This window comes from Poeciliopsis prolifica, unplaced genomic scaffold, assembly GCF_027474105.1.
Source record: "Poeciliopsis prolifica strain line A6 unplaced genomic scaffold, Auburn_PproV2 SCAFFOLD001, whole genome shotgun sequence".
NCBI lineage: Eukaryota > Metazoa > Chordata > Actinopteri > Cyprinodontiformes > Poeciliidae > Poeciliopsis > Poeciliopsis prolifica.
The window spans coordinates 23,443,987-23,467,610 of record NW_026562376.1 but is presented as its reverse complement, the minus strand read 5'-3'; the positions used below and the strand labels follow the sequence as shown (position 1 = coordinate 23,467,610).

Genomic DNA, 23,624 nt, shown 5'->3' with positions numbered 1-23,624 from the left:
GTGCCCAATGAAACTCGGAGTCCTGATTAAAAAGAGTGACAACCATAATTTTTCTTCAAATGATGTCTGAATGATATATGCTGTAGCAATATATATTCAAAAAAACTGAAAGTGGAACCTTCAAATAGCCTTTTGAGTGTTTTCTTATTAGGAAAATCGACCTCGAAGGGTGGGAGCAAAGGGGTTTGAATTGGAGAACATCTGGGGAAAAAAAGAGAGAAGAAAGGAGGGCTGAAAAAGACAAGAGTAGGATTTGACTGACAAACCTATCAGCTGAAGAAAATCAGAAGAAGGAAAAGAAAGGGGGGTCTTTCTTTTCTTCCTCCAGGACCAATCAAGTTTTGGAGGTTGCCAAAACTTGATTGGTCCTGGAGGAGACAGTAAACGGTTGTGGGTCAGCTGGAGGGAGGCTGTGCTGGCAGAAAGAAAGTTGTAACTGTGGTAATGAGCTCAATACAGTACGAATTAAAAGAAGAAGAAGGGAGAAAAAAAAAACACTCAAAAGTTTAGAGCATTGCCTTGGTAACGATGGCGAGATGCAAAACGACAAACAGAGAAGAAACCGAGCAGAACAAAAAGAGTCGAGCCACTCTTAAATTTAGAACTACACAGCTACTCAGTGAAGAGTTGAGACGGCCGCATCAGCTGCTGGTATTTGTCTTTCTTTTTTTTTTAACAGATTAACATTTTCAAAGTGAGTCTTGCACTTCTTTTCAACCGCTTTTCTCTTTCGTTTCTGTGTATACACGTACTATAACGAGAGACATCTATTACCATACTCCAAAAAAAGGGGCAACGATCCAGTCTGAAACCAGCAAACGCGCCGGCCAAACCTATTTCAATCTCAGCTAAACAAAGGGAAGACAGCTCCTTATTGCATTTGCCACAAAGGGACTTTAAAGAAGACCGAAAAAGGAGAGCAACCGCAAAGGGAATATCTTGAGAATCGTCGACCCGGGGGCCTGTCGTTAATCTGCCCTTTGGATCTTCCCAAACTCTGCTGATGATGTCTTGGTCCATTTAGCAAAACCCCAACTTCTTTTTTCTCAACTTTTCCATTGGTTTCCTCCCGTTTGCCGCAGAGTCATCTTTCCAAACTGTTTAACCTGTTTAAACATTGCGAACTATAGAACATCTGACATCCAGCCTTTACGGACAGATTGCCAAGATTTCTCTCGCCACATCTTTAGAAAGAGGCATCATCCGATGCGGCCTTCCACAAGCCGTCCTTTGGCAAGGCAGGAGCCTGAACGGGAGGTTCTCGGTGAACTTGAGTGGCTATTATTCTTCTTTAAGCTGGTTTTCCATTCCTTACTTTATCTCACTCCGTCGCTCCCTCCCTCCCTTTTTCTCTTTTCTTTAGTCCTTTGTTAGGAGGTTGCTTCCTGCGGTGAGCGTGGCACTGCCCAGGCACATGTTCTGTGGTAGGCCTGATTACAGCCCTGCTGTAGTGCTGACATTGGCCTGCACCAACTCCTCATCTATAAACACACACACACATACACACACGCACGCACACATTCAGTGGGCCCTAAGTTCCACCAACTCTGCCAGCAGCTACCGCGGCATGACTTCACCCGGCAACCATTCTTTGCGTCAAACAAAATGCCTCTGTCACCAGAAAAAGAACGGGAGGAGAGAGGCAACTGGGGAAAAAGAAGAGAGAAGAAGAAAGGGAAGAGTGTAGGATGTGCGGTAGCTGTGTGAAGGGGTTTGATGTGTGAAGGAGTTTGATGTGTTCGGACGCACTTTGGGCTAATTTTAGCCAAGAGGCAACCGAAGACGAGCCGCTCAGAGATTGTCTATAAAAGTGGAGTGGCAGGAAGATTTGCCAAATTAGAGCAAGCATGTGATAACGGGAAGATGAAGAACGCAAAGGATTAGTCCGTCTCAAGCTAAACCATCAACCAGACGATGCTTTAGGCAGATGTTTGATGATTTTTGAATATCAGCTATTTAGTCTACAGCCAAGTAGGTGCTTGGCCAGGATTGTGCATTCACACATCCCCAAACTAAAAGCACTAAACATGGCGGGTCTGAATGCAACCAAAGGCGTGATAAAGGCTAGTCAAAGAATGTGATGCCATCTCACAGCAGTGTGTGACCAAGCAGGTCGACTTGTTAAGTTTTCATGGGTACAACCTTTATATACTCTGCTCCTCCACCCATAAATGCATTTTCGATATAAATTGCTCCCTCCAAAGGAAAAATATATGAGATATATTAACCTTTCTGAAATACAAAATACATTTTGTAAGCATGGTGAGGATACTGCAACTGGCTAACCGTGAGCTTTGAATTAGATAGTTGGGATTTACTTATGAGCTATTGGGTCAAACCTAATGTGCTTTTTTATCGCATTTTTCAATAACCTTGACTGCATTTGATAATATTTTCTTCAAATTCTGTGTTTTCACAAAATGTTAGCTTTAAAAGACGTATTTTCCCCCAACCCCATGCACCAGTTGTTTGCCATCATCTGGATGTATTATCACATTTTTACATTCTACAAATAAACCCTAGAAGAACGTTCAGTCAACTGTAGCGTAGTAAGCAATGCAGTTGCACGTGTTGTGAGAGCAGGTGGCTCCTCTGTGGTCATCTGTCCTGGGGGTTCTCTCTCCTCTGAAGGGTGCGTGTGAAGCTGAGCGGATCTGTACATATGCATGGGTATCAGATGAACCATGTCCACCACCAGATACTTAGAGGCTCAAGTACATACAGAAAGAAGCTATCTCTTAATCCATCTCGTCTCAAAATATACATTGATTTTTCACTTTACAGATTCCAGGCGAAAAAGATATGAGCCATGTAGATCCAAATGATTTGGATGGAATGTTAACAAAATGAAACCTGGAGATTTAGGGATTGTTAATTTAGTAGATTGCAGGAAAATCGTTGATGAACAATTCAAAACCACTGCTGTTCTTTTTTCTCACCAACCTACACAGACTGATTGCCACGGAAACTGACTGATAATAGCCACACTAATTTATCAGAATTTAGCACCAAAAACAATCAAACATTTCCCTCATGAAGAACAGAACATTTAGTTCATTGCAGTGTTATGTCTTTAGGCTGGATGTCTATTTTGTGTGGTTGATTTAGCTGATCAACCAGACAGTGGCGGTTGATCAGCTAAATCAACCACCTGCTCTACTGATGATCTGTTAGAGTTGATGTGTGGGTCACCTTTTTCTTAACTGAACTGAAACACACTGAATTCTGCAGCAGATCGACAAGGTTGTCAAAGTCAAGCTAGCATAACTGACCTCCTTTCCTCTCCCTCTATTTTTATTCAATTTTTTTTAATGATCTGTGAAATGTGGTAACTTGTGAAATGTGAACCTTGTTATCTAGCTGCCATAGTGTTGACAATCAGTTGACAATTAAATGCAAAGCACAGCGTTCCTTACATATTATGAGTACATTTAAGCTAAAACAAATGATAGTCATCGTCTGTGAGTAGCTTTTTACCTTCCAATAGAACGCTTGAGGTCGGAATCTTGCGCGTGTGACGTCACGTTGCGATGTGTCTATTAAAAAAAACCCTATTTAAAATAAATAAACAAGGCTTAACCTGGTGGGGTGTCAAGGAAAGCCTTCCAGCCCGCCAGGCTCATAATACACTGGGGGAAGCCCTGAAGTTTATGCAGGTTTTCCTTTGTTGCAGGAGCGGCTTCACTATGAGACTCTCAGCCAGCATCTGGGGAAGCTTGGGGAGGACGCAGGGAAGATGGTCCATCGAGTCATCGACCTGACGAGACCAGAGGATCTGGATGGTGGGTGCCTCTGTTGGACCTCCACTTCGCTTTTTAACCAAACTTTTCCTTTCTTTGCTGTATGTTATCCATTCTGTTTTTGTTTTCTGATGAGATTTGTAAAAATTCAGGCAACTCAAAAATCATTGACACATGTATCAAACGTGGATCAACAAGTGTTGATATAGATACAGGTAACCTGCTCCAGTTTCGCTGGCTCCAGGACCTCACTAAAGTACGCCGGTGTCTGGTGTCTTTGAAACATTTAGATGACTTTAGCTGTTAAAATGTGCCATTTGTCTTCAGTGTGCAAAACCAAAGCCGGACTGAGCTTAAGGCGGTCCGGCTTTGGACTGCCTTAATGATGCCTAGAAATGATGAGAAGTGACATCTGAGTACCTAATGTTCCATATGGCTTGTAGTAAGCATTCTGCGGAGCATAAAATATTCTCCTTGGATATTGCCTTGGATCACTCTGACCTCAACCCACCTGTTTCTCATAAAGCACCAGTGTTTACACAAGATGAGAAGCTGAGGAGTACTCATCATGATTTAGTTTAGAGGCAGAGGATAAACACAGGAGCCTGGGGACTGAGATAGTATCAGTCAGGAGCAAACCGACTGCAGCGTACAGCGTTCATGTCAAGGAGTGGAGGGCATCCCAGAAAGACTGGACTCACTAGACTTTAGTTGTACTCCTCGACCCAACAAGCACGGGGTTAAATTGTTTGTCAGACTTTGTTTTTTCTAATGGGAAGATGGGAAATGAATCTGACAAATGTAAAGCAAATGTCTTTGTCGTCTCTTAGGGAATAATATCACAGAGGCCCGGGTGTTCAGAGAGGCACGAGGCAGGAACAGCAGCGAGCCTCACATCAAGAGGCCCATGAACGCCTTCATGGTTTGGGCTAAAGACGAGAGGAGGAAGATCCTGCAGACCTTCCCTGACATGCACAACTCCAACATTAGCAAGATCCTGGGTGAGAATCTAGACTACTCCACTTCGGTCAAAAAATGTTTATTTCACTCAAGTATGAACTCCTCCACAGCAACAGCTAAAACCAGTATCAAAGTTTCAAACGCATTTCCTGAACCAAACTGGGGACCAGGGTACACAGAAAATGGATGGCTGGACACTAGCATTGCAGACACTATAGTTTGTTGATGAAAAGTTTTGGCACGAGGATGAGGAAAAATAAGACAATGGGAAGTTGTGGCGCCCCTTGTTTTTTAATGACTTATTGCGTGAACAAACTAATTGAATTGTGATATTGTTTCTTATTTGATGGAAATACTGCAATTGCGACATTGTATTTTTCAACATCAATGGAATACACAGCAACATAAACGACAGATGACATAATTGTCGGTGTTCTGCTCAATTCTACTCATATTATCAATATGCATTGTCTGGGCGTTGTTCCAAACAATAAGCACTATTTAAGCACTAATGCTACCTGTACTAATGTTGCTAATTGCTAATGAGGAATGCTAAATACATGTGAGATCTGTCATTATTTTGTTTGCTTTAAAGACTTTCTAAAAATGCTTTATTCTAGCAGGTCATACCTTTGCAAAACTGGATTAAAAAAAATAACAACAAAAAACGACAACACAGGTTTAATTCCTAGAAACAACTTTCCTGCTAACTCAACCCAAGACATCCTCCCTCCCCTCCCAAGATAAAGTAACGTGTCTCTTTTTTTATTTTGCCGCTCTCATTAGTTTACCCTCCCTGTGTATTTCACAGTTCACAGGGTTCCTTACCAACAAGCTGCAGATTATGAGAGGCACTAATGTGTTTTTCAGGCCAGGAACGCGGCACACACAGAGCTCCACTGTGCCACCTTGACTTGTGTGATGGATGCATTCAGTTGAAATCCTTGTGGATTCTGACCTCCTCCACACAGATATCCATTCACGCCGCGCTGAGCGTAACGGCTGTTTCTCGGAGCATTCCTAAGACCTCCGATGTCCAACGCAGAGTCGGAGCCAGCAGAACGTAAATGCTGCTTCTGAGTGAACGGACCGCTTTTTTTTTTTTTTCCTTCAGAGGGTCTATGGCGTTGACTTGGTTTTGATTAACAAGCGTCATTATTTCAGTGAATAAAACTGGGAATAAGTCCTGTCGGCCGTTATTATGCTTGTGTAACAAGACTCCGAGAGAGAGAGAGAGAAAATAAATTGTGTACATGTATACGACCGTACGTATACAGTGCATGTCCTTCCAACACAAAAACACAGCTGGACTGTTTGGGGAGAAGGTGGGTGGCAGGCTCGAAACAAACTCCCCTGTGTTTCCTGTGTCACAAAAGTACAAGGAAAGCTTGTGATGAACCTCGATAAACAGACAAGCGAGGCTGAGTGTGTATAATCAAAGTGCTTCACAGATGTGCTGCCTTCCCGCCGTGATGGCCTCGTCCACTTGTTCGGAAGGTCCTCTTTACCAGGAAACAGTAGAAGTACACAATGTATCATTCTTCCTCTGCCAAGAGGGAGCAGACAGGAATCCACTCCTGGCTTTAAACAGCCTCTAATACCTGATTTACTAATACTTGTCAGGTTGATATGACGGCGTATTGACTGTTCTCGGTAGGGGAAAAAAAAGAGGAGTGCATTTCCGCCAAAAAACTCAAGAACTTTTTAGTTTAGTCTCAGATTTTTTAGAAGAACAAGGAAATTTATGAGATTCAAAAGTGGAAACTTTGCAAGGAAAAAATACTCTGAAATATTCAATTTTTTTCTAGAACTTTCTGACATTAATCTCAAAATTTCTATGCTTCTTTCTAACAAATGTTCAACTTCTTGAAAAATGTGTGGAAAGTTTTGAGTTTCAACAGTTTAAAATTTTTAAAACTTTGCCACAGATTAAAACATTCAAGTAAAAAAAAATGAAAAAGAAAATACAGCAGGAAAGCCAAAATATAGATCACAAATGTACATGTTTTCAAATGTGTTATTCTTTCACTCTTTTCTATGGTTGATTTCTACATAAATTGCGTGTTTCAAGTTATCGTTGCAAGAAAGAAAAGACAAAACTTCCAACGCTGCGTTTCAGGTTCTCGCTGGAAAGCCATGACCAATCAGGAGAAGCAGCCATACTATGAGGAGCAGGCCCGCCTCAGCAAGATCCACCTGGAGAAATATCCCAACTACAAGTACAAGCCGCGGCCCAAGAGGACCTGCATCATTGACGGCAAGAAGCTGCGCATCGGGGAGTACAAGCAGCTGATGCGCTCGCGGCGCCAGGAGATGAGGCAGTTCTTCGTGGGGTGAGTGTGGCTGGGGTTTTACGTTGTGCTTTCTGAGCGGGTTTCTCCATTTCTGGTGACCCGTCATTTCTCGCTTGTCCTCGTAACCGCAAAAATGACGAGAAAATCATGTTTCAGGGATCTATTCAATCAGTCAATTTTATTTATAAAGCACTCGTCATACTAAAAGTAGCTCACCAGGCAGATCTATTGAGAGTAACAAAATGCTGCACAAGTTTATTGCCAATAAAATGTGTGGTCTGAGATTGTCACAGTGCTTAGCTAAAATTTCAAATGCTGTAACATAATTTTAATTTCACCGAAATGTATTCGGACTACTTCTGAAACTATTAAAATTATTCAATAATCTTAATATTTTAAATGTCATCAAAGGTTTTTAAATTTTGTCAATGACAGTTTGGAGACTTTGGAAAGAGAGTTTCTTTTAGAATCACCATTCAGTAGCTAACTCTTATGTAGCCTTCGTTTAGGCTAGTTGTCCAGTCCAGGATCCTGAAGCTAAAGGCTAGCAGACATTTAACTTCCTAGAAGAGATTAGAAGCATTTCGATTCCAACGTGACATTATTAATAGCATTCACACAACCTATGACATTTTTGATTAGAATTATTGTAAGATGGCAGAAGCCTCTTGCCTGAAAAAGAGGCTTGCTTTTTTCAGGCAAGCCTCTAGCTTCAGCCAGTGGAGCAAATAACCTGTGTTTTATATTAAATGAATAAATCAAGAGTCTATTGCAGAACAGATATAAACTATTTCCTGTTTCAACAGAAATTTACTTTCAAAGCGCTTAACTTTTTTGTTTGTTTGTCATGCTGCCTGCTTTCTGCTTCTTTACATAAAACGCTGTTGCTGGCATGCTAACTACTGTTAACGCTCTAATGAGAGTGATGTGCGATTTTCCATGAGTTTTCACATCGTTACATTTTTCCCCAAACAGACAATTTTGTCTGTTATGACAGAAAAGTGACAAGTCAGGAGTGTGCAGAAACAAGCAGAGGAGGGGCAGCATCATGTTACTCTGTACTCCATACAGGCTGTGAAGACTTCGATCCAGATTTTTTATTTAAAAGAAGGAGTAAATTTTATAACATTAGTATTCTAACCCTAATTGTGTATTTATTTTAGGCAAAATACTTCATGATATGCACTTTGGTTAATTTGTATTTTATTGTTTTATGTTTTTTATGTGCTCCTGTGCAAAATGTTGCCATCTGAAGGTTTTTCTTTTTTTTATTGTAATACAAGAAGACAAAAATGAATTATCAACCTAAAGAATGTTTTTTCTTTCTTCAGAGCAGTCTTTGTGCTACTTTACAAAATGTTTCGATGACAACTGATTGCTTTATTTGAGGCTTTATTCTCTCATGTGTGCTGCACTTGGAACCCTTATGGAAGGTCTGGAGCCCACTGTGGCTCCATCTGCGAAATAATTCAGGCTTTTGCTTAAGAACATTATATTTTTAAGAGAATAGTCAGACCAGAAAGGTAGGGGGGTGGGAGGGGAACAGTGGCATTGTCTTTAATGGGAACCAGTCGCGGACGTGTTTAAAGCCATCTCAGTGGTCTGAGTTTGAGATGGATCTACCAGAGGCCGCGGCTTTAATCGGGAGCGATTTTTAATAGCTTGTCATTTATTAAATCAGGACAATGGCGGGTGCTTGCGGGCAGCGAAACCAGAGACAGACAGACAGAGTGGAATATGAAATGTAAGCAGATGTTTGAGAGGGGAAAGAGAGCTGGGGCAGACGTCACAGGCTCAGCGCCACATTTTCTGTGTGTGTGTGGTCAAGTAAATATGAAAAAACGCTCAGGCTCTACCGGGCCCTGGGCTTTCAGTTAGAGCCGCGCCGCTAATTCACGGCACAGTCCACACAGCTAAACCAGCGGCGTCTTAATGTGGCAACGAGGACGGGCGACGACATGTTGGGCGAGAAACGATTTGCCCGCTTCATGTGGTGCGTTTGGGGGCCTGTTTAAACAATGTTTACCCTCATCCCATTTGTATGTCTGCAGGCTAATTAGCTCATCCTGCCACTAACAGGTAGCGCTCCGTGCTGGCGGCACACTGGTCCACAAGACAAGCTTTACACTCAAGTTTGTTTGTCTTTTCTGTTAATCCTAACAGCAGGTTCACGTTCAAGAATTGTTAGAAAAACATCCCAATTTCCTCTAAACCTCTTCATTTCAACGTTTCATATCCATCTGTGTTTTGAATTGCTGTTTCTAAAGAAAAGTAAACTCACCTTCTTCTGTCATAATTGATTGTGATTTGCATTCAGTTTTATGAGGATACATGTGCCCCAGAGAGGTTAGCGAGACCCCTGCCAAAAAGTTAGGAAATCTGTCAGCAGAACAGCAACTATGTTCTGTTTGGCTAGCCTGTTAGCATGCTGGTTTCAGCTTCTATGTACCAACACATGGAACAACAGGTTAATAAAATAGCTCTAGTCATTCAGTTTTTCAGTGCAGATGAATTACATTTTCTCTTTGTTATAACGCCCCAAAAGTATATTGTTCCAGTTCATTTTTAGCATGTTGATGTTGCCAAAATCTATGAGCGACCAGACTGGAAGCGCTTACAGTTACAACAAAACAAGCAACAACAAAAAAACAAAACAAATGGAAGCAAAACACATCTTCTCTTTCACTTTTAGGGTGTAATTTTAACATTAGAAAACAATTTATATCTCAAATGGTGACTTACGTTTAGAAAGGCTGTCAGTTGGAGATGGGGTTGTTCTGTAGGAAGGGCTGTTTGTTAGCAAAAAGCTAAAGAGAAAAGACTTAAAAGAGTGAATGTCGCTCTCTGACTATCTCAAAGAGCTCGGTAAAGATGTTAGCTTTGAACTGAAATGTGTTTTTGCCCAGGAATGCTTATTTTCTTTCTTTTTTTCTGAAATCTCAGGCCTCAACCGCAGATTTCTCTGGGCAACAGCTCGGGAGGCGTCGGCGTTTACCCGGGCACGATAACCATGGCGACGACGGCGACGCCCTCCCCGCACCTGACGTCGGACTGCTCCAGCACGTCAGCCAGCCCCGAGCCGAACATCCCCGTCATCCAGAGCACGTACGGGGTGAAGTCCGAGCCCGGCGGCGGCAGCAACGGGACGGGCGTCGGCGCCATGGATCTCCCCGGCGACCCCGCGAACGGAGACGACGACATGGACATGTACGAGGACTTTGAGGACGAGCCCAAATCAGACTATAGCAGCGAGCACGAGACGCGGGAAGTGGTCAGCGCCAACTGACCGCGACCCGGGGAGGAACGAGTAAAAAAAAAAAAACCCAACGACTCCCTTTACGTCCAGAGAGACGAACTCTGACAGCAAAGTTCATCACGGAGACCTCCGGGAAGACTTTTTTAGCGAGCATGCCCAGGCTTGTGGAAAGACTTGTGGAACAGTGTCTTGACAGGCGCCCGTTGAAGAAAAAGGGGGCCGAGGAGGGAAAAGGTGTCCCACCAACACGACCTCAACAATCACTCAGACTCTGAGCTGACGGGGAGCTGCGGTTTCCTACTCTGACAATCGTTTCAGGAGCGAGAGAGAGCGAGACGAACAAAGGAGCAACAAATGCATCACAACGCGGTGTGGTTTGTAGAGAGCATGCATGGGTTTTTCTTTTTTTTTTCCTTTTTTTTTCAGGCATCACAAAATGCTCTTTGACAGCTACTTGGTCTTAAATGTGTACAAGAATGTGTAAGTTTTACTATTATGATGTATTTGACCTTTCATGACCCCGTTTGGTTTTCTGACAGGCCTCACTGCCTGGACAAACTCTGGACTGTCGGAACTTGAAATTTCAAAAGTTTTTAATATAAATTCTGATTTGTGTTACCTTCTTAGTCTTACTTACTTTCAACATAGTGCTAAGCCTTTCTCCTCCACCCTCCTTACAAACTGCTTATATTACCTTGCTGTTAGTTTTTTTTTTTTTTTTGTTTTGTTTGTTTTTAAAGAAATTTCCCTGCTCAGGTATGATGTGCCAGCTTGTGAATGTCGTTTTTTTTTTTCTGTGTTTCCATAAAAGTAGGACTTTTAGCTGTTACATAGGTAGGATTTTTCAGACCTTCATTGAAATATAGGGAGTTAAATCCCTTATTATTATTATTATTATTATTATTATTATTATTAAGGAAGGAAAAACCCATACGTTGTACAGTTTTCTTCAGATGTGCCAAACATTCACATTGTCCCGGGATGTTGTAGTCTTAATTTCCAATGCTGCAAAAAAAAAACAAAAAAAAAAACAAACAAAACAAAAAAACGGAAGAAAAAAAAAAGTCTTATACAATCACGTTTTTTCCTATCTGGTGTGATAGATCATTTTGTTGTTTTTTTGTTATTGTTGGGTTTCTTTTGTTTCTAAGTAAAATGCTGGTTCCCCTCCTGATCCAGTCAGAGCTCAGGGAGGACACGTCTTCGTCACGCTTTCACTCAGTCACACCATCGTGTTGAAGCCGTTTCACTTCCAGACACGTCGTAGCGGAGTAGCTCATTTTATTCCCAACTGCACTGGTGCTTTCACGAACCACGTTGCTCTTAGTTCCTTCACGCCAAACCAGTTTGCTCGCTGCTTAGCGTAGTGCTGTGTCAGCACTTATGGGTGTCCCTTCAAATCAGGCTAACAGAGGTACTTTTTTTTTTAATGTATTTTTTGCATCTTGAATTAATTATTTCTGAAGAGATGTTTTGGTAAATGGTTCGAAGCACTTGATATTTTACCCAAATTACGTGACTCTTATTTACTGTAAATCCAGATTAGTTGGAGTTTGAGGCGGAACGTGCTAACTTGCCCGAGAGGAGCCGAACATAAAACGGGCTCTTACGGGTTTTAAGTCAGGTCCAGTCTCCGAACGTCTTACAATGTAAACAAATATCATTTTACAAACTATTGCTCTATAAATGCATCCATAAGAATTTTAGTAGTTGATTTCCAATTATCTTGAGACTATACATTACAATATCATCCAATTTTTTTAAGTCAAATTACATGTGTAAACATTTATAAATGAAAAAATGGAAAATCTGCATCAAGGTGCATCTCCATCATAAACTAGACTATTTAGTTTTTGTTTTTTTTTTTAAGTAGATAATGGATGTTTAAATGAGGACAAAAAGAGGTCGGAGGTCGTGCGCTGCTGATTATCTTCCTGTGTGAAACGTATAGAAAGAGTCAAACATGTGAAATGGTCCCACTCACAGTTGCTGTCTGATGTGATATTCATACTCAGAAAAATTAAAGGTATTTTAGCAGTTTGAGTGAGAGCTATTTTACAAAAATAATAACTCCAACATAGTTTTCAATGAGTTAGTTTCTGTGACCACACACGTGCGCTACACGTTTCTCTTAGGAAACGAATGTTGTCCCTTCGCCTCCTACCTTCAAGTAATCACTGTAAATATGCGTCCAGTAACTTCAGTTTAGGCATTTGAAAACTGACATTCCCAGATTGTTTTTTTTTTTTGTTTTAAGATGATAAAAGGTCATATTTGTCAGTCTCCTAGAGGTTTGCTTCAGCCTTCTGGTTCAACTAATCTGGATTTATCCAAAATGTTTTTTGGTCACCTTTCAACAGAACCTCACTTCAAAAATCATGACCTGCCCCTTTAAGACTTGCTGAAGTTTGAAGCTGTTCTTACTCTGGTTCAGACGAAAGGTGGGAAAACTGTCGCAGAGAGGTTCTACTGAAAAGATGTGATTACTGTGGATTTTGTGTTTTCAATTCGTCCTAAAATGTCTCCTAGCTTGTTTACTATAATCGTCCTCTTAGAAATAATGTGAAAAACATCTGAAAACTCGTACGTTTAAAGGCAAAATTAAACAGGTCTGTTATTCTAAAAAGATGACCTGTTGTGTTTTCACATAGTTCAAAATTAGCTGGACAGAGTTTCCTCACCATTTGATGCATAATGATACTGAGGGGAAAAAATATTTGTGCTCACTCATGTCAAATAATTTTTTAATTTAAAGAAGAAAAAAAATTGGTACCCTAGGTGCTTTTTAAACATTTTTTGAATTTTCTGCTTCATGACAAAATTTCTCCTTACAACTATTTCCATCCGTATTTATTAGGACTGAACGTTAGCTTTAGCTCCTGTTACATTTCTGTTAGCATCATACACATATTAAGCACTGGATATTAATTCTGATGTACTTTTCTTGTTTTTCTTATTGACTAATGTGAAGTTATTGTTTGATTTAAAACATTACAAATTAGTCAAATAAAATTAGATTTTTTTTTTTTCTGAGCGGGGCCTCGGTGTTGCCAGGCCCCATTAAAATTGCCATTTCTTTCAAAGCATTTCTTTTTATTATTATTATTATTTCATTTATTTAAGTGAACTTTGTTTCTCGCAGCTCTGAACGGGCCACGCCGCCTCTGATCTCTTTTGACAAACAAAAAAGAAAAAAGGTAACCTCATGCTCTTGTTAGTTGTGACCTGCGGAGGCAGAGCACACGTTCTCATGGTCACACACATTTCTGTTTTTATTTTTGTTTTTTTCTTCTTTTTTTTGTGATAAGTATTGTATTTGAAATTTCAATTGTGCGTTTTAACATTTCATTGTATTTATTAGCCTGCTTTGGCTCTAAAAAGTGTCAGTACAACTTGGTGAGAGAGACAATCTGAAAAAAATATATATATGAATAAAAAAAAGAGAAAAGACTTCAGATTAACGTTAAAGTGTTATTTGCTGTGTGTGTGTGTGTGTGTGACAGCAGTGGGACAGATAGTTCTTTACAAATTTCTATTTCCATTGCGCTAAATGGAGCTCGCTTTTTTATTTTATTTTTTGTTTTTTTTCTTCCAAGAATCTAATAATTTCCAACACAAGGCTTTCTGTTTCCAAAGCCTGACTATTCCCCTCGGTCTTTATATTTTTGGTGGCCCATTACAGTAAATGTGGCCTATTGTTCCGCTGTGTGTGTGCGCGAGTGAGGTAACGCTGCACACTCTTGACTGCGCTGCGGTGCAAACGCCACGGCGCCGGCGCTCGCTGCAGCCAATCCAGCGACACAAACGGAGAACTCAGCCACATGCGACCACATAATAAATCTAATTGTAATTCCCAAATCAACTGTAGCGTCACCCGTCGAGGGGCGCCGACAAGTTTGTCGCACTCCTTTGTAAGGTTGGGCGTGTGTGCGTGTGCGTGTGTGTGTGTGTGTGTGTGTGTGTGCGTTCTGTGCCATAACTCTGAGTTGGGAGGAGTGTTTGAAATCATTCTTGCGCCGTTGCCATGTTCATCTCATTAACGAAGTCATCATAACTTACTTTTCATTTTCTTAAACGTTTTGCAAGTTGACATACTGTGTGAGTGTGTTAATGGAAAGGTTTAAACACCTCAATACTTTGACAGTGTTGTTTTTAACATGATAAAACTTTGGTATGCAGCACAGGCGTCGTCATTAAAGTCACTGCAAAAAAACTTCATTTCAAAATAAAGTCACTTTAAATCAACGGAGTTCTCAAAAGTCCTGGTGAGTTTCAAGGAAGAAACAAAGAGGATGTGCTTTTAGTATCTTTGCACCGTCAAATCAGATAAACTGAAAAACGCTATAAAATGTCTTCAAAAAAAAAAAAAAGAAAAAAGTTGGAAAAGGCCATAATTGAGACAACTTTTTTTTGTTTTTAAAGCTGAGATAACTTTTGTGAATTGGTGCAAAATAAAACTAGCAGGGAAAGCTTTTATTTTGAAACAGGACGTGTTTTGAGAAAGTTTTTTTTCCCCCATTATTGTTCCTCTAATTGGTTATTTGCAGAATCCAGTTTAAGTGAAAACCTGTTGTTTCATCTACGGTCACCTTGGTGATCAGCCTGAAGCTCCCCGTCTCCACTCTGCCAGCAGTGAGTCGGACCCGGTTCTGATGAGAGTTCTGTTGAGAGTTGGGCTCTGCCAAAGGTCGTCCCTTTGTCACCGATTCTGTTCATGATCTTAACGGACAGAACTTTGAGGCGCAGCTAAAGTCTTGAGGGGATCCGTTTAAGTGGCCTCCGGTTCGGGCCTTTTTTTTTTTTTTTTTTTTTTTGCAGATGATGTGGTTCTGTTGGCTCCATCAGACCGTGATCTCCAGCTTTCCACTGGAGCCAAATGTGAAGTGGCTGGGATGGAAATCAGCACCATACTGAACAGTCTGGTCACTAGAGCACTTTGTTTGGCATCTTGTTAAAAGAAGTTTAAGCCATAGGAATGGCTTAAGGTTAAATTTAACTGGTTTTGAACTTTTTAAAGCCTCTATATATCCATCGTCTGTGACTGATTATGTTAATAAATGGGGGGAGAGAGCCCCAATGAGCCAACAAAGGAAGTAAAAAAAAAAAAACGAAAAAGGAAAACATGGTTTATAATATTCAACACTGGGGTTTGTCTATGTTCTGCCTGGGTGTAAAAACCGACAACACAGAAACAAAAAAGGTTTCACGCTGTTTATTTTTACCCAATTCTTAGGTTGGTTTGGGACGTAGAACACTCAAAGTACGTATAAAGATTTAACGAACTTGCTAAAAATAATTTTTTGCGTGTTTCTGGTCAGTGAAGGAGGAACACTGGACTAAAGGAAAGGGAGTTATGCAAGGGTTACCTATTTCTAGCTTCACTGGAACATATGGAAACCTGCTTGGGTTCCCATGTTGCCTTGGCACCCTGGTTTCTTCTACTCACACCTGAATAGTGCAAGTCTGAGTGCGTTTGTGCTATATTTAACCTGCTTTAAGGACAAAAAAAGAGTGCAGCTCTTTTAATAACACTTCAGGCTGCATCCAAACCAGACCACTTTAATCAAATTCTGGTTCGTTTTTCTTGAATGTCCGGTTCGTTTGGGGACGCGTGAATCGCCTATGATCCGCTTCCAAACTTGGGTCTTGGTTTGGGTGAAGTGAACTCTGGTGTGGTTCGAATGCATATGTGGATCCAAGTGGACTGGAAAAGGCTCCAAAGGTAGGAAGCGGACTAAAGTGCAGGGCATTCTGGGTAAATGCAAACAAAAGTCTAAGAAATACTCGTGTTTTACCAGAGACTTAAGACATCCTGCAGCCACTAAAATCTGACGCCACTTTTGTGAGGAAGGAAGTAATCCTTATGTCATAGAAGTTTTCATGGCGTTTCCTTCAGTGGTTCTGGGTGCAGCGCACCCCACAGGCGAGGGAGGGAACAGGTATTTCTATTAGTTTTGAGTATTTGAAGGCAAACCGTTCCAGGTGAAAATAGAACAACCGTTGAAGTAATTCTTTCTAGTTTCCAACATGAAGAGGTTTCTCCTCCATAGAGTCCCGTGGGCGAAACAATCCCTGGTGAATGAAGATTCAGACCAAGACTCTGTCTCTCGACAGTTACAACTCAGAGGACTAAAGATTGCTGATCTATCAGTGTCTGAAGAGGATCTCCCTGGAAATCACATAAGGTGAGTAATCCTTCACTTCCTGTTTGTCCTTCCAGTAACTCACTTTACTGTCTCACAATGTTTGACCTGTAAGCTGAGCCCAAGAAGAAACTACAGATTATCTTCATGTTCTTATTTTTGCAAGTAAACCTCGTTTAACCTTTCCTACTGTGTAGACTAAGTGTTTCTCAAAGTGAGAGGTTGGCAGGGGGCGCTGTGAGGGCATCAGAAAGTTGGAGGTAAGATGAGAAAAAAAAATATAATAATCCCATATCTATTATTCAATCATGATTTTTTTTGTGACAAAAAATAAAATGTAATTTGTTTAAATGTTTTTTTAAGCTCATTTTCTGATTGGCTAACAGTCAAATTTGTCATGCTGCTATGCTCCAGAAGCTAACAAAGAAATGGAAATGTTTCTGACAACAAAAAGACCAAAGGAACCGCTGAAAAAAAAAAACCCCATTAGAACTGCAGGGCGGGGACATCAAATATGATGTGATTAACATGAAACATCACATATTTTCTTATGTTGAAAAATTGTATCATTTCATAACGCTTTCTGCCGCAGAATTCATGGTTATCCAAAATCAGTAGGTGGCAGCATTTATGCTAGATGAATGTAATAGTTATTGAACCATGCAGAAAAACACATTCTAAAAGTTCATGTTTCTCTACATATTTTGTAGCATCGCCTGTGGGTCTGCAGACTGAAGCTCATGCTCTTTGGTGGGGGAAACTTTTTAATACACAGAAGTGTGTTATGAAGTTGGATTAACAACTAAGTCTTTTTTGAAAACATGGGATGTTTCTGAGAGTGGTAGGAAAGTAAAATAAAACATTTGACTTTCACAATAGCCTAGTTTAGGTCTAAGCGAACCCTGAAGCTTCATTATTGTGAGTCAGTTGAGTTTTCGGAAATCTCCCTGATAATCTTAGAGGAGCTGTGACAATAAAAAACAAAAAAAGGGGCAAATATTAATAATCACAATAATTACCTAGCCATGCTGTGATGGTAAACGTGTCTTTCAGCTCAGTGATTATACACACTTTGAATTTACCTTCCCTTGTCGTGGCTCTGCCGTGTGTGTGGGGATGATGAGGTATAATGACACCTCTTTCTTCATGAAAGCGGGCTGGATGGGGGCCTCCAGGCAAAAAAGCCACGTTTTGATTCTTAAAATCCATACTGAAGAGCGAGGGGGATCCACATCCTTTCTTTTCTCTCTTCTTTTACCTCTCCTTAGCAATCGGCCACGTAGATCAAGAGAACTGTAAATTGCAAACACAAAAGACGGCCCCCTTCCTGCCCCTCTTCTTCAGATGTGTTGAAGAGGCTTCTTCATGGAGACATCAAAGCGGAGCTGCTGTGGTGCTGACTACTTTGGGTTTGTGGTGCTTAAACGGTCAAATGCTCGTCAGTCCAGATGAGTTTAATTGGCCTCACACTTTGTTTCTGTCCGGCTAACAGCGAAGGTAAGAAGTTGGCCGGAATCCTCCATCGATGCGCCTCGTCTGACGCCTCACCCTGTAATTCAGCCACGCTGCAGCATGGTGCCACCAGTGTCATTGTTGTCACCGTTGCGTTACTCGTGTTTTATTTTATGCGAGAAACATGAAGCCAAGCACGCAAGCATTCACGCTGCCCTTGAATGAAAGGCTCAGTGTTATGTAAAGTCAACTTTTTTGAGCCGTCATAATTTTTTCCCCTCATTAAAAAGGTATCTGGACTGTTGCTTTGATTCTTTCATGCCTGTTTGAGAAAACATTTAATCTCCATGGCAACCATTCAGCTGTGCAAAATGCCTGGGCGGACCCAGCCCCGCCTTCAAGGACGAAGCTCCTCCTTGGAGCTGCAACTTTCCAAGCTTCTGCCCCACCCACCACTGCCCCACGCAGCTCCTTCAGACTAGCCAGCAACAATTAGCAGTTCCACAACAATGTGGGAGTGCACATTATTGTAAGAGCTATTTCTCAGTGAAACGGTTTAATAGTGAGAACATTTTTAGAGGACCAATGTTGTGATGACTTCCTGAAGGCAGAGTTTCAGAAAGAGCAGAAGTTTCTTAAAGAGACAGAGGCCCAATTTCAAGGTGCCATATTATCAAATCAAATCTCTTTTAAGTCATATTTTCTAAAAATAAGCAGACACACACACACACACACACACACACACACACACACATATATATATATATATATATATATATATATATATACACCATCACAGCATGGCTAGGTAAGTTACTGGATGTTTGTTTTTTAAAATGATTCTTTGTTGCTGGAAACACATTATACTTGCCCCTCTAAAGATACAGAAAGGATAAGATATAGAAAATTCAAAAGTGATGAATGTTGCTTTTATGATTTACTGGAGAAAATGCAAGAGATTCTAGAAACTGATGTAAAAAGTGCGAAAACGGCGATCACTGAACGGGCGTCACTTTTAGCATGTTAGGGATATGAGTAATCTTCCAGGTCGAATGGACATAGAAGAAAAACATACGTGTTGCCAGATTTGATTCCCCTGTAATGTTTGTCTTAATTTCAAATTCAGGTCAAATTAGAATTTTAAAATACTCAATTTGAAATTGCTAAACGTTGCTGTAATTCATATTATCAAAGTTTCTTTAAATAGTTGTAGGTTGTGATGACGGATCGCCTGTAAAGGTCTGCATCACGGCAACTCTGAATAAACCTCTGACTGAAGACGGTTTGATGAAGCGCATGCTCAGGTTTGTCTGAAAGTTTGTTGATTTTGGGAAGAATTTTTCTTTTCACATCAATGTACACATTGATTTACAGATAATTGGAGAACAATCTGCAAACGAATGAGGAAATACACATTTAATCAGGTCTCTCCGCACTACTGGGTTTGTCAGACGTGAAGAAAATCAGTTTAGCTTGTTTCACAAAAACCTTTTTGGTAATAATTTTAATATTTTCTCTTTTGTTACAGGCATAGAAATCTAAATTTGTCCTTACATAAAGCAAACACTTCCCTCTAATATATGAGTTTTCAACAATGGCAAAACCTGCAACAGGTTTTATTCACATACCAGAGGGTCAGCATCCTTGGGGAGCTATTCAACAATATTCAAACATCTCATCAAGATTACCTGAATAAAAAGAGATTGTGTTGGGAAAAAAAAATTAAAAATGAAGGAAATTGCTTTGACATTTTCTGGGTTTCCTTGTCTTTGAAGCGCTTTTACTTATTTTATAATGCAATTAGAAATAAAAAAAAAATCTACAGCACTTTCTCGACAAAATAGGTGACGGACAAAGGACAATTTTATCCTTTTTTGAGGCAAAGTCCTTGGGTCTTTGTAAGCGCATTAGTCCTGCTAATTAAATATTATATGTTAAACGAAAAATGCCAGCATGAAAAGCAGCTGAATTGTTTGACTCAAATTCACGGCTGCAGCCTTGATGAGTGGAAACTGTGCGTGACCATGAGAGGGTAAAGAACGTCATTGTTGCCGGTCGTCGCTTCATTTGACCCATCATAATTCTTTCTAATAATTCAACAATTCACATTCCCCCTTTTGTGCTCCGTTCAGAGACGAAGACGGGAAGAAACAGTGGAGCCCTGAAGAAGGGCTCGCCGACGCGTCTGAGTGCGTCGCGTTCACCTTGTAAAGTAGTCTGTGCTTCGTTTTGCTTTACTTGGAAATGAATTGTTCTTCAGTTATAAAATAGAGACGTTGCCTCAAAGACCAACTAAAAAGCCAACGAATCAGAAAGACTAATTGTTCCGTCTGGGTTGGCGTTGATCAAACTTCTTCAAGCTGAGGACCACTTAACCCTTTTAACGGTCACAGACCGCCGAACCTGAGACTGGACAGGTGTCACGATTGCACATCTTAATATATGAAGCAACCTGAAATGAAAATGTTGGTATCTTAGGGTTAGCTTACCCTAACCCATTACAATAAATCCTAACATATTGTTTTATTTGTTCATGCTAAAAACAAGAGAAAGCCACAAACCGGTCTACTTTGGCATTTTGACTTATTTACAGATTCTAAGCTTTCCTCTAATGTCAAAGTCATAGAAATAGAAAGAAGTTGTTCTCTTTCTATTGTTTAGTGCATTAATAATATTTAAGCCTATTTGTGATTTAGAAGCACAATTAAAGGAAAATGGGTTTGGGTTGCTTTTAATACAAACAAACAAACAAAAATCATTTTCTGCATCGTTAAAACTAAAAATAATTAATACATTTCTATAATTGTAATTATGGATTTAAATTTTTTTCATTAAATGAAAATAACAATAGCTGTTGACCTGAAAGTAGGGCATCATAAATTACCAAGCAAATTCATTAATAAAACCCACCAACCAAAGAACAGTTCTGACTCGCCGGGGTGATTCCCAAACTCACCTTTCGAAGGAATCCAGTCACTGCTCAACACGCAGCAGCTATGACTCAGCTTCCTCTGATCATATTGTACAGTTTCAGGCATAACTGGGGCAAAGGGTGCTAAAAAAAACCCCTATACACCATCACACCACTGCCACCACCCTAAACTATTGATACAAAGCAGGACGCATCCATGCTTTGGTGCATTTTCTGTCAAATTTGTACCGTCATCAGATTGCTGCAGCTGAAACCCAGACTCGGACAGATTACATTTTTTCAAATTTGCTTCCGACTGCTAATGGCAACCAGTGAGGTATTCTGCTGCTGTCGTACATCCAGAGATTATATTCTTGATTGTAATGGTCATCAAGACACTGTTGGTCTTCTTCTTGACACTCAACAGCAGCTGATTGAGTATTTTCAAATTTTGGACTCTTCTCTGTAAACGAGAGATGATCGTGGTGAAAATCCGAGTAGATCAGCAGTTTTTTACTCAGAGCCAGCTTTTCTGGCACCCAACTCCAATGCCACAGACGGTCCCCTGAAAGCCCCTCCATCCCCATTCCGATGCTTGTTTTTAACCTCAGAAAATCATCTTCACTTTGTTCAGTGGCCTCAATTGAGGTGAGTGTAGGTCTGTTGGGGGAACAGCTCATGAACACAAGTATGCAGAAGTAACCATCTGTCTGCGGAGTCACTGGCTACAATGACTCAAGATTTCAAGAATGGTACGTAGAGGTCTTCATGAAACAGAATAGGGGTTCAACGGCCAATCAGCAGCAGGGATAAATGAGGGATCTCAGTCTGACGGACGAGCGATGACTTGGTGCTTCCTTCATGTGAAACTTTTGGAATTTTGGAGCGTTATGACGTTGGTATTTGTGTTGTGTTTCATTGAGTTTCTTGTTTAATGGAAATAATCCAATTGCGAAATTGTGTTTGGTTTTTTCAACCCTTAGTGGAATCTTGACGAAGTTTCGCGCACGTTTCACGTAATGGAAGCGCAGCTACTTTTACCACATACATACTCGACGTTCGCAATTTAATTCAATTGGTTGAGGTTTTCCCATTTTGACTGGTTTGTATAACAAACTGGTCTTGACTGCACTGCTGGAGTAGTTTGAATTTGATCTGTCTGGGTCTGAACTAGCTAAATATATGTCAGTTTGATCTGCTTGCCTTGTTATGTACTTTGACTTTTTTTGTGATTTGGTGCCACATAAATATGCTAAATGAAGTTTTACAGAGTTTATGATGTACTCTTCTGCCCCATTGAACAAATAAGTTACAGCAAGTATTTAAATGATTTAAAGATATATTAAAAAAGAGAGAGAACCTTTAATCACTCCTGTTTACATATTTTTTGATGTTACTCATGTTCACATTTTCTATTAGGACGAAGCTCCGGAATGCTTCACAGGTTTGTTTTTAGTATCATTTTCCAGTTTACCTTTTGTCACGCGCATTACCTCTCTCTCCATAAAAGTCAGGTCATGCTCTGTAAATTAAATCATTACTTGAATGTAAGCATTTCCACTCCTTGAAAAAAATAGTGTCTAAACGTTAACAGCAGACAAGGTTTTGCTTCACCTGTGAACGTGTCCCCGTCGTTTCTGCCTGGAGGAGGATTTGTGTCGATTCCAGGCTGTGGTGACCGCACCACCAACCACATGAGATACGACTGCAGCACCTTTGATCACTGGAGGCTTCTTTTAAACACAGGCAGAAACACAACTTTTCATTTCTAAAGCTCTTGGGGCCATAAATTAACATAGGAAGAAACTAAGTGGGCTGTGTTGAGCCTATTAATCACGTTGCTCGTTTATGTTTACTTAGGTTGTTATGTTGAATTTGTAGTTATCTAACCACGATATCCGGAAGTTTGAGAGGATGACCTCGGTCTGAAGACTACTAGAGACTTCTCTGTGTTTTCCTTTTGGATGAAGACAAAGATGAAGCTGGATCTGTCCACAATCACAGTGGCTGCATTTCCGTTACAAACGTGATCTTTGTCGATGTTCCTCCGATGCTGCATAAAGTCCAATGTGCTTCCATTAAATAAGGAACAATTGAAATGACTCGCGCTCCTCCAACCACTTCCTGTTGGCTTCTTCTCTGTGGTTTGCGGCAGTGGCAGCGTCTAGTTGTTGATTGTGTGACTTGTGCAAGAGTTTCCGTTGCAGTTTTGTGAAATTAGCCAACATGAATGTGGCCAAAAAATGAAGAAATAAAACCTCATCCTGGCGGCAAAACTCTTGATCGAAAAGTATTTCCGTTAACCAAATTTATGTTCAAAACGTCAAAATTATGAAATGCAATTCGCGAACCCAATTGCGGAGCAAAATTGACAAATTACTGATTTCATGAAAAGTGAAATAAAAATGTGAGATTTGCTGAGTCATCAGACAAGAGACGTCCTCACAATATGAAAGACGTGAAGGACGTTTGGAAGGTTTAACCAAGTTACCCTTTTGAAAAAATATTGGCTTGAGGCTTATTTTTAAAATTAAACCATTCTAAATAAAAATCACACTACAGGTGGAAAACCAAGACATCTAAACAGGGACGATCAACTTTTAGAATGCAGTTGGTTGCTTTAGCATCACATTGTATTGCTAGCAAAATCATAAACCAGAAAAACAAAACAATGCAACAAAAAAAAAAAGATTTGAAGCAGTACACAATTTTTTTGCAACTTCAGCTAACTTTTTCTTTAATTACGTTTGCATAAATATATTTAAATCCTCCCTACATTGCTCTCTTTGATAAATGGGAAAGTTAGACATGCGGATAAATCAACTGCGATGTGACTCATGACTCAAGCCGGTTCATGCTCTGCTGCCC

At 40.4% G+C, this 23,624-nt stretch overlaps 1 protein-coding gene across 4 annotated transcripts in view; it reads left to right on the top strand.

The window, feature by feature from the left end:
• The window catches only part of LOC129362806 (transcription factor SOX-6-like), a 137,490-nt gene extending 123,785 nt beyond the window's left edge, over positions 1 to 13,705 (top strand). For all 4 annotated transcript variants that reach the window (XM_055034565.1, XM_055034578.1, XM_055034556.1 and 1 more), the window contains 4 exons: positions 3,674 to 3,782; positions 4,571 to 4,741; positions 6,820 to 7,033; positions 9,938 to 13,705. In XM_055034565.1, coding sequence (XP_054890540.1) covers positions 3,674 to 3,782; positions 4,571 to 4,741; positions 6,820 to 7,033; positions 9,938 to 10,280 — 837 coding nt within the window. In that variant the 3' untranslated portion in view covers positions 10,281 to 13,705. The remainder of the gene's footprint in view (positions 1 to 3,673; positions 3,783 to 4,570; positions 4,742 to 6,819; positions 7,034 to 9,937) is intronic.
• The last annotated feature ends 9,919 nt before the right edge of the window (positions 13,706 to 23,624 follow it).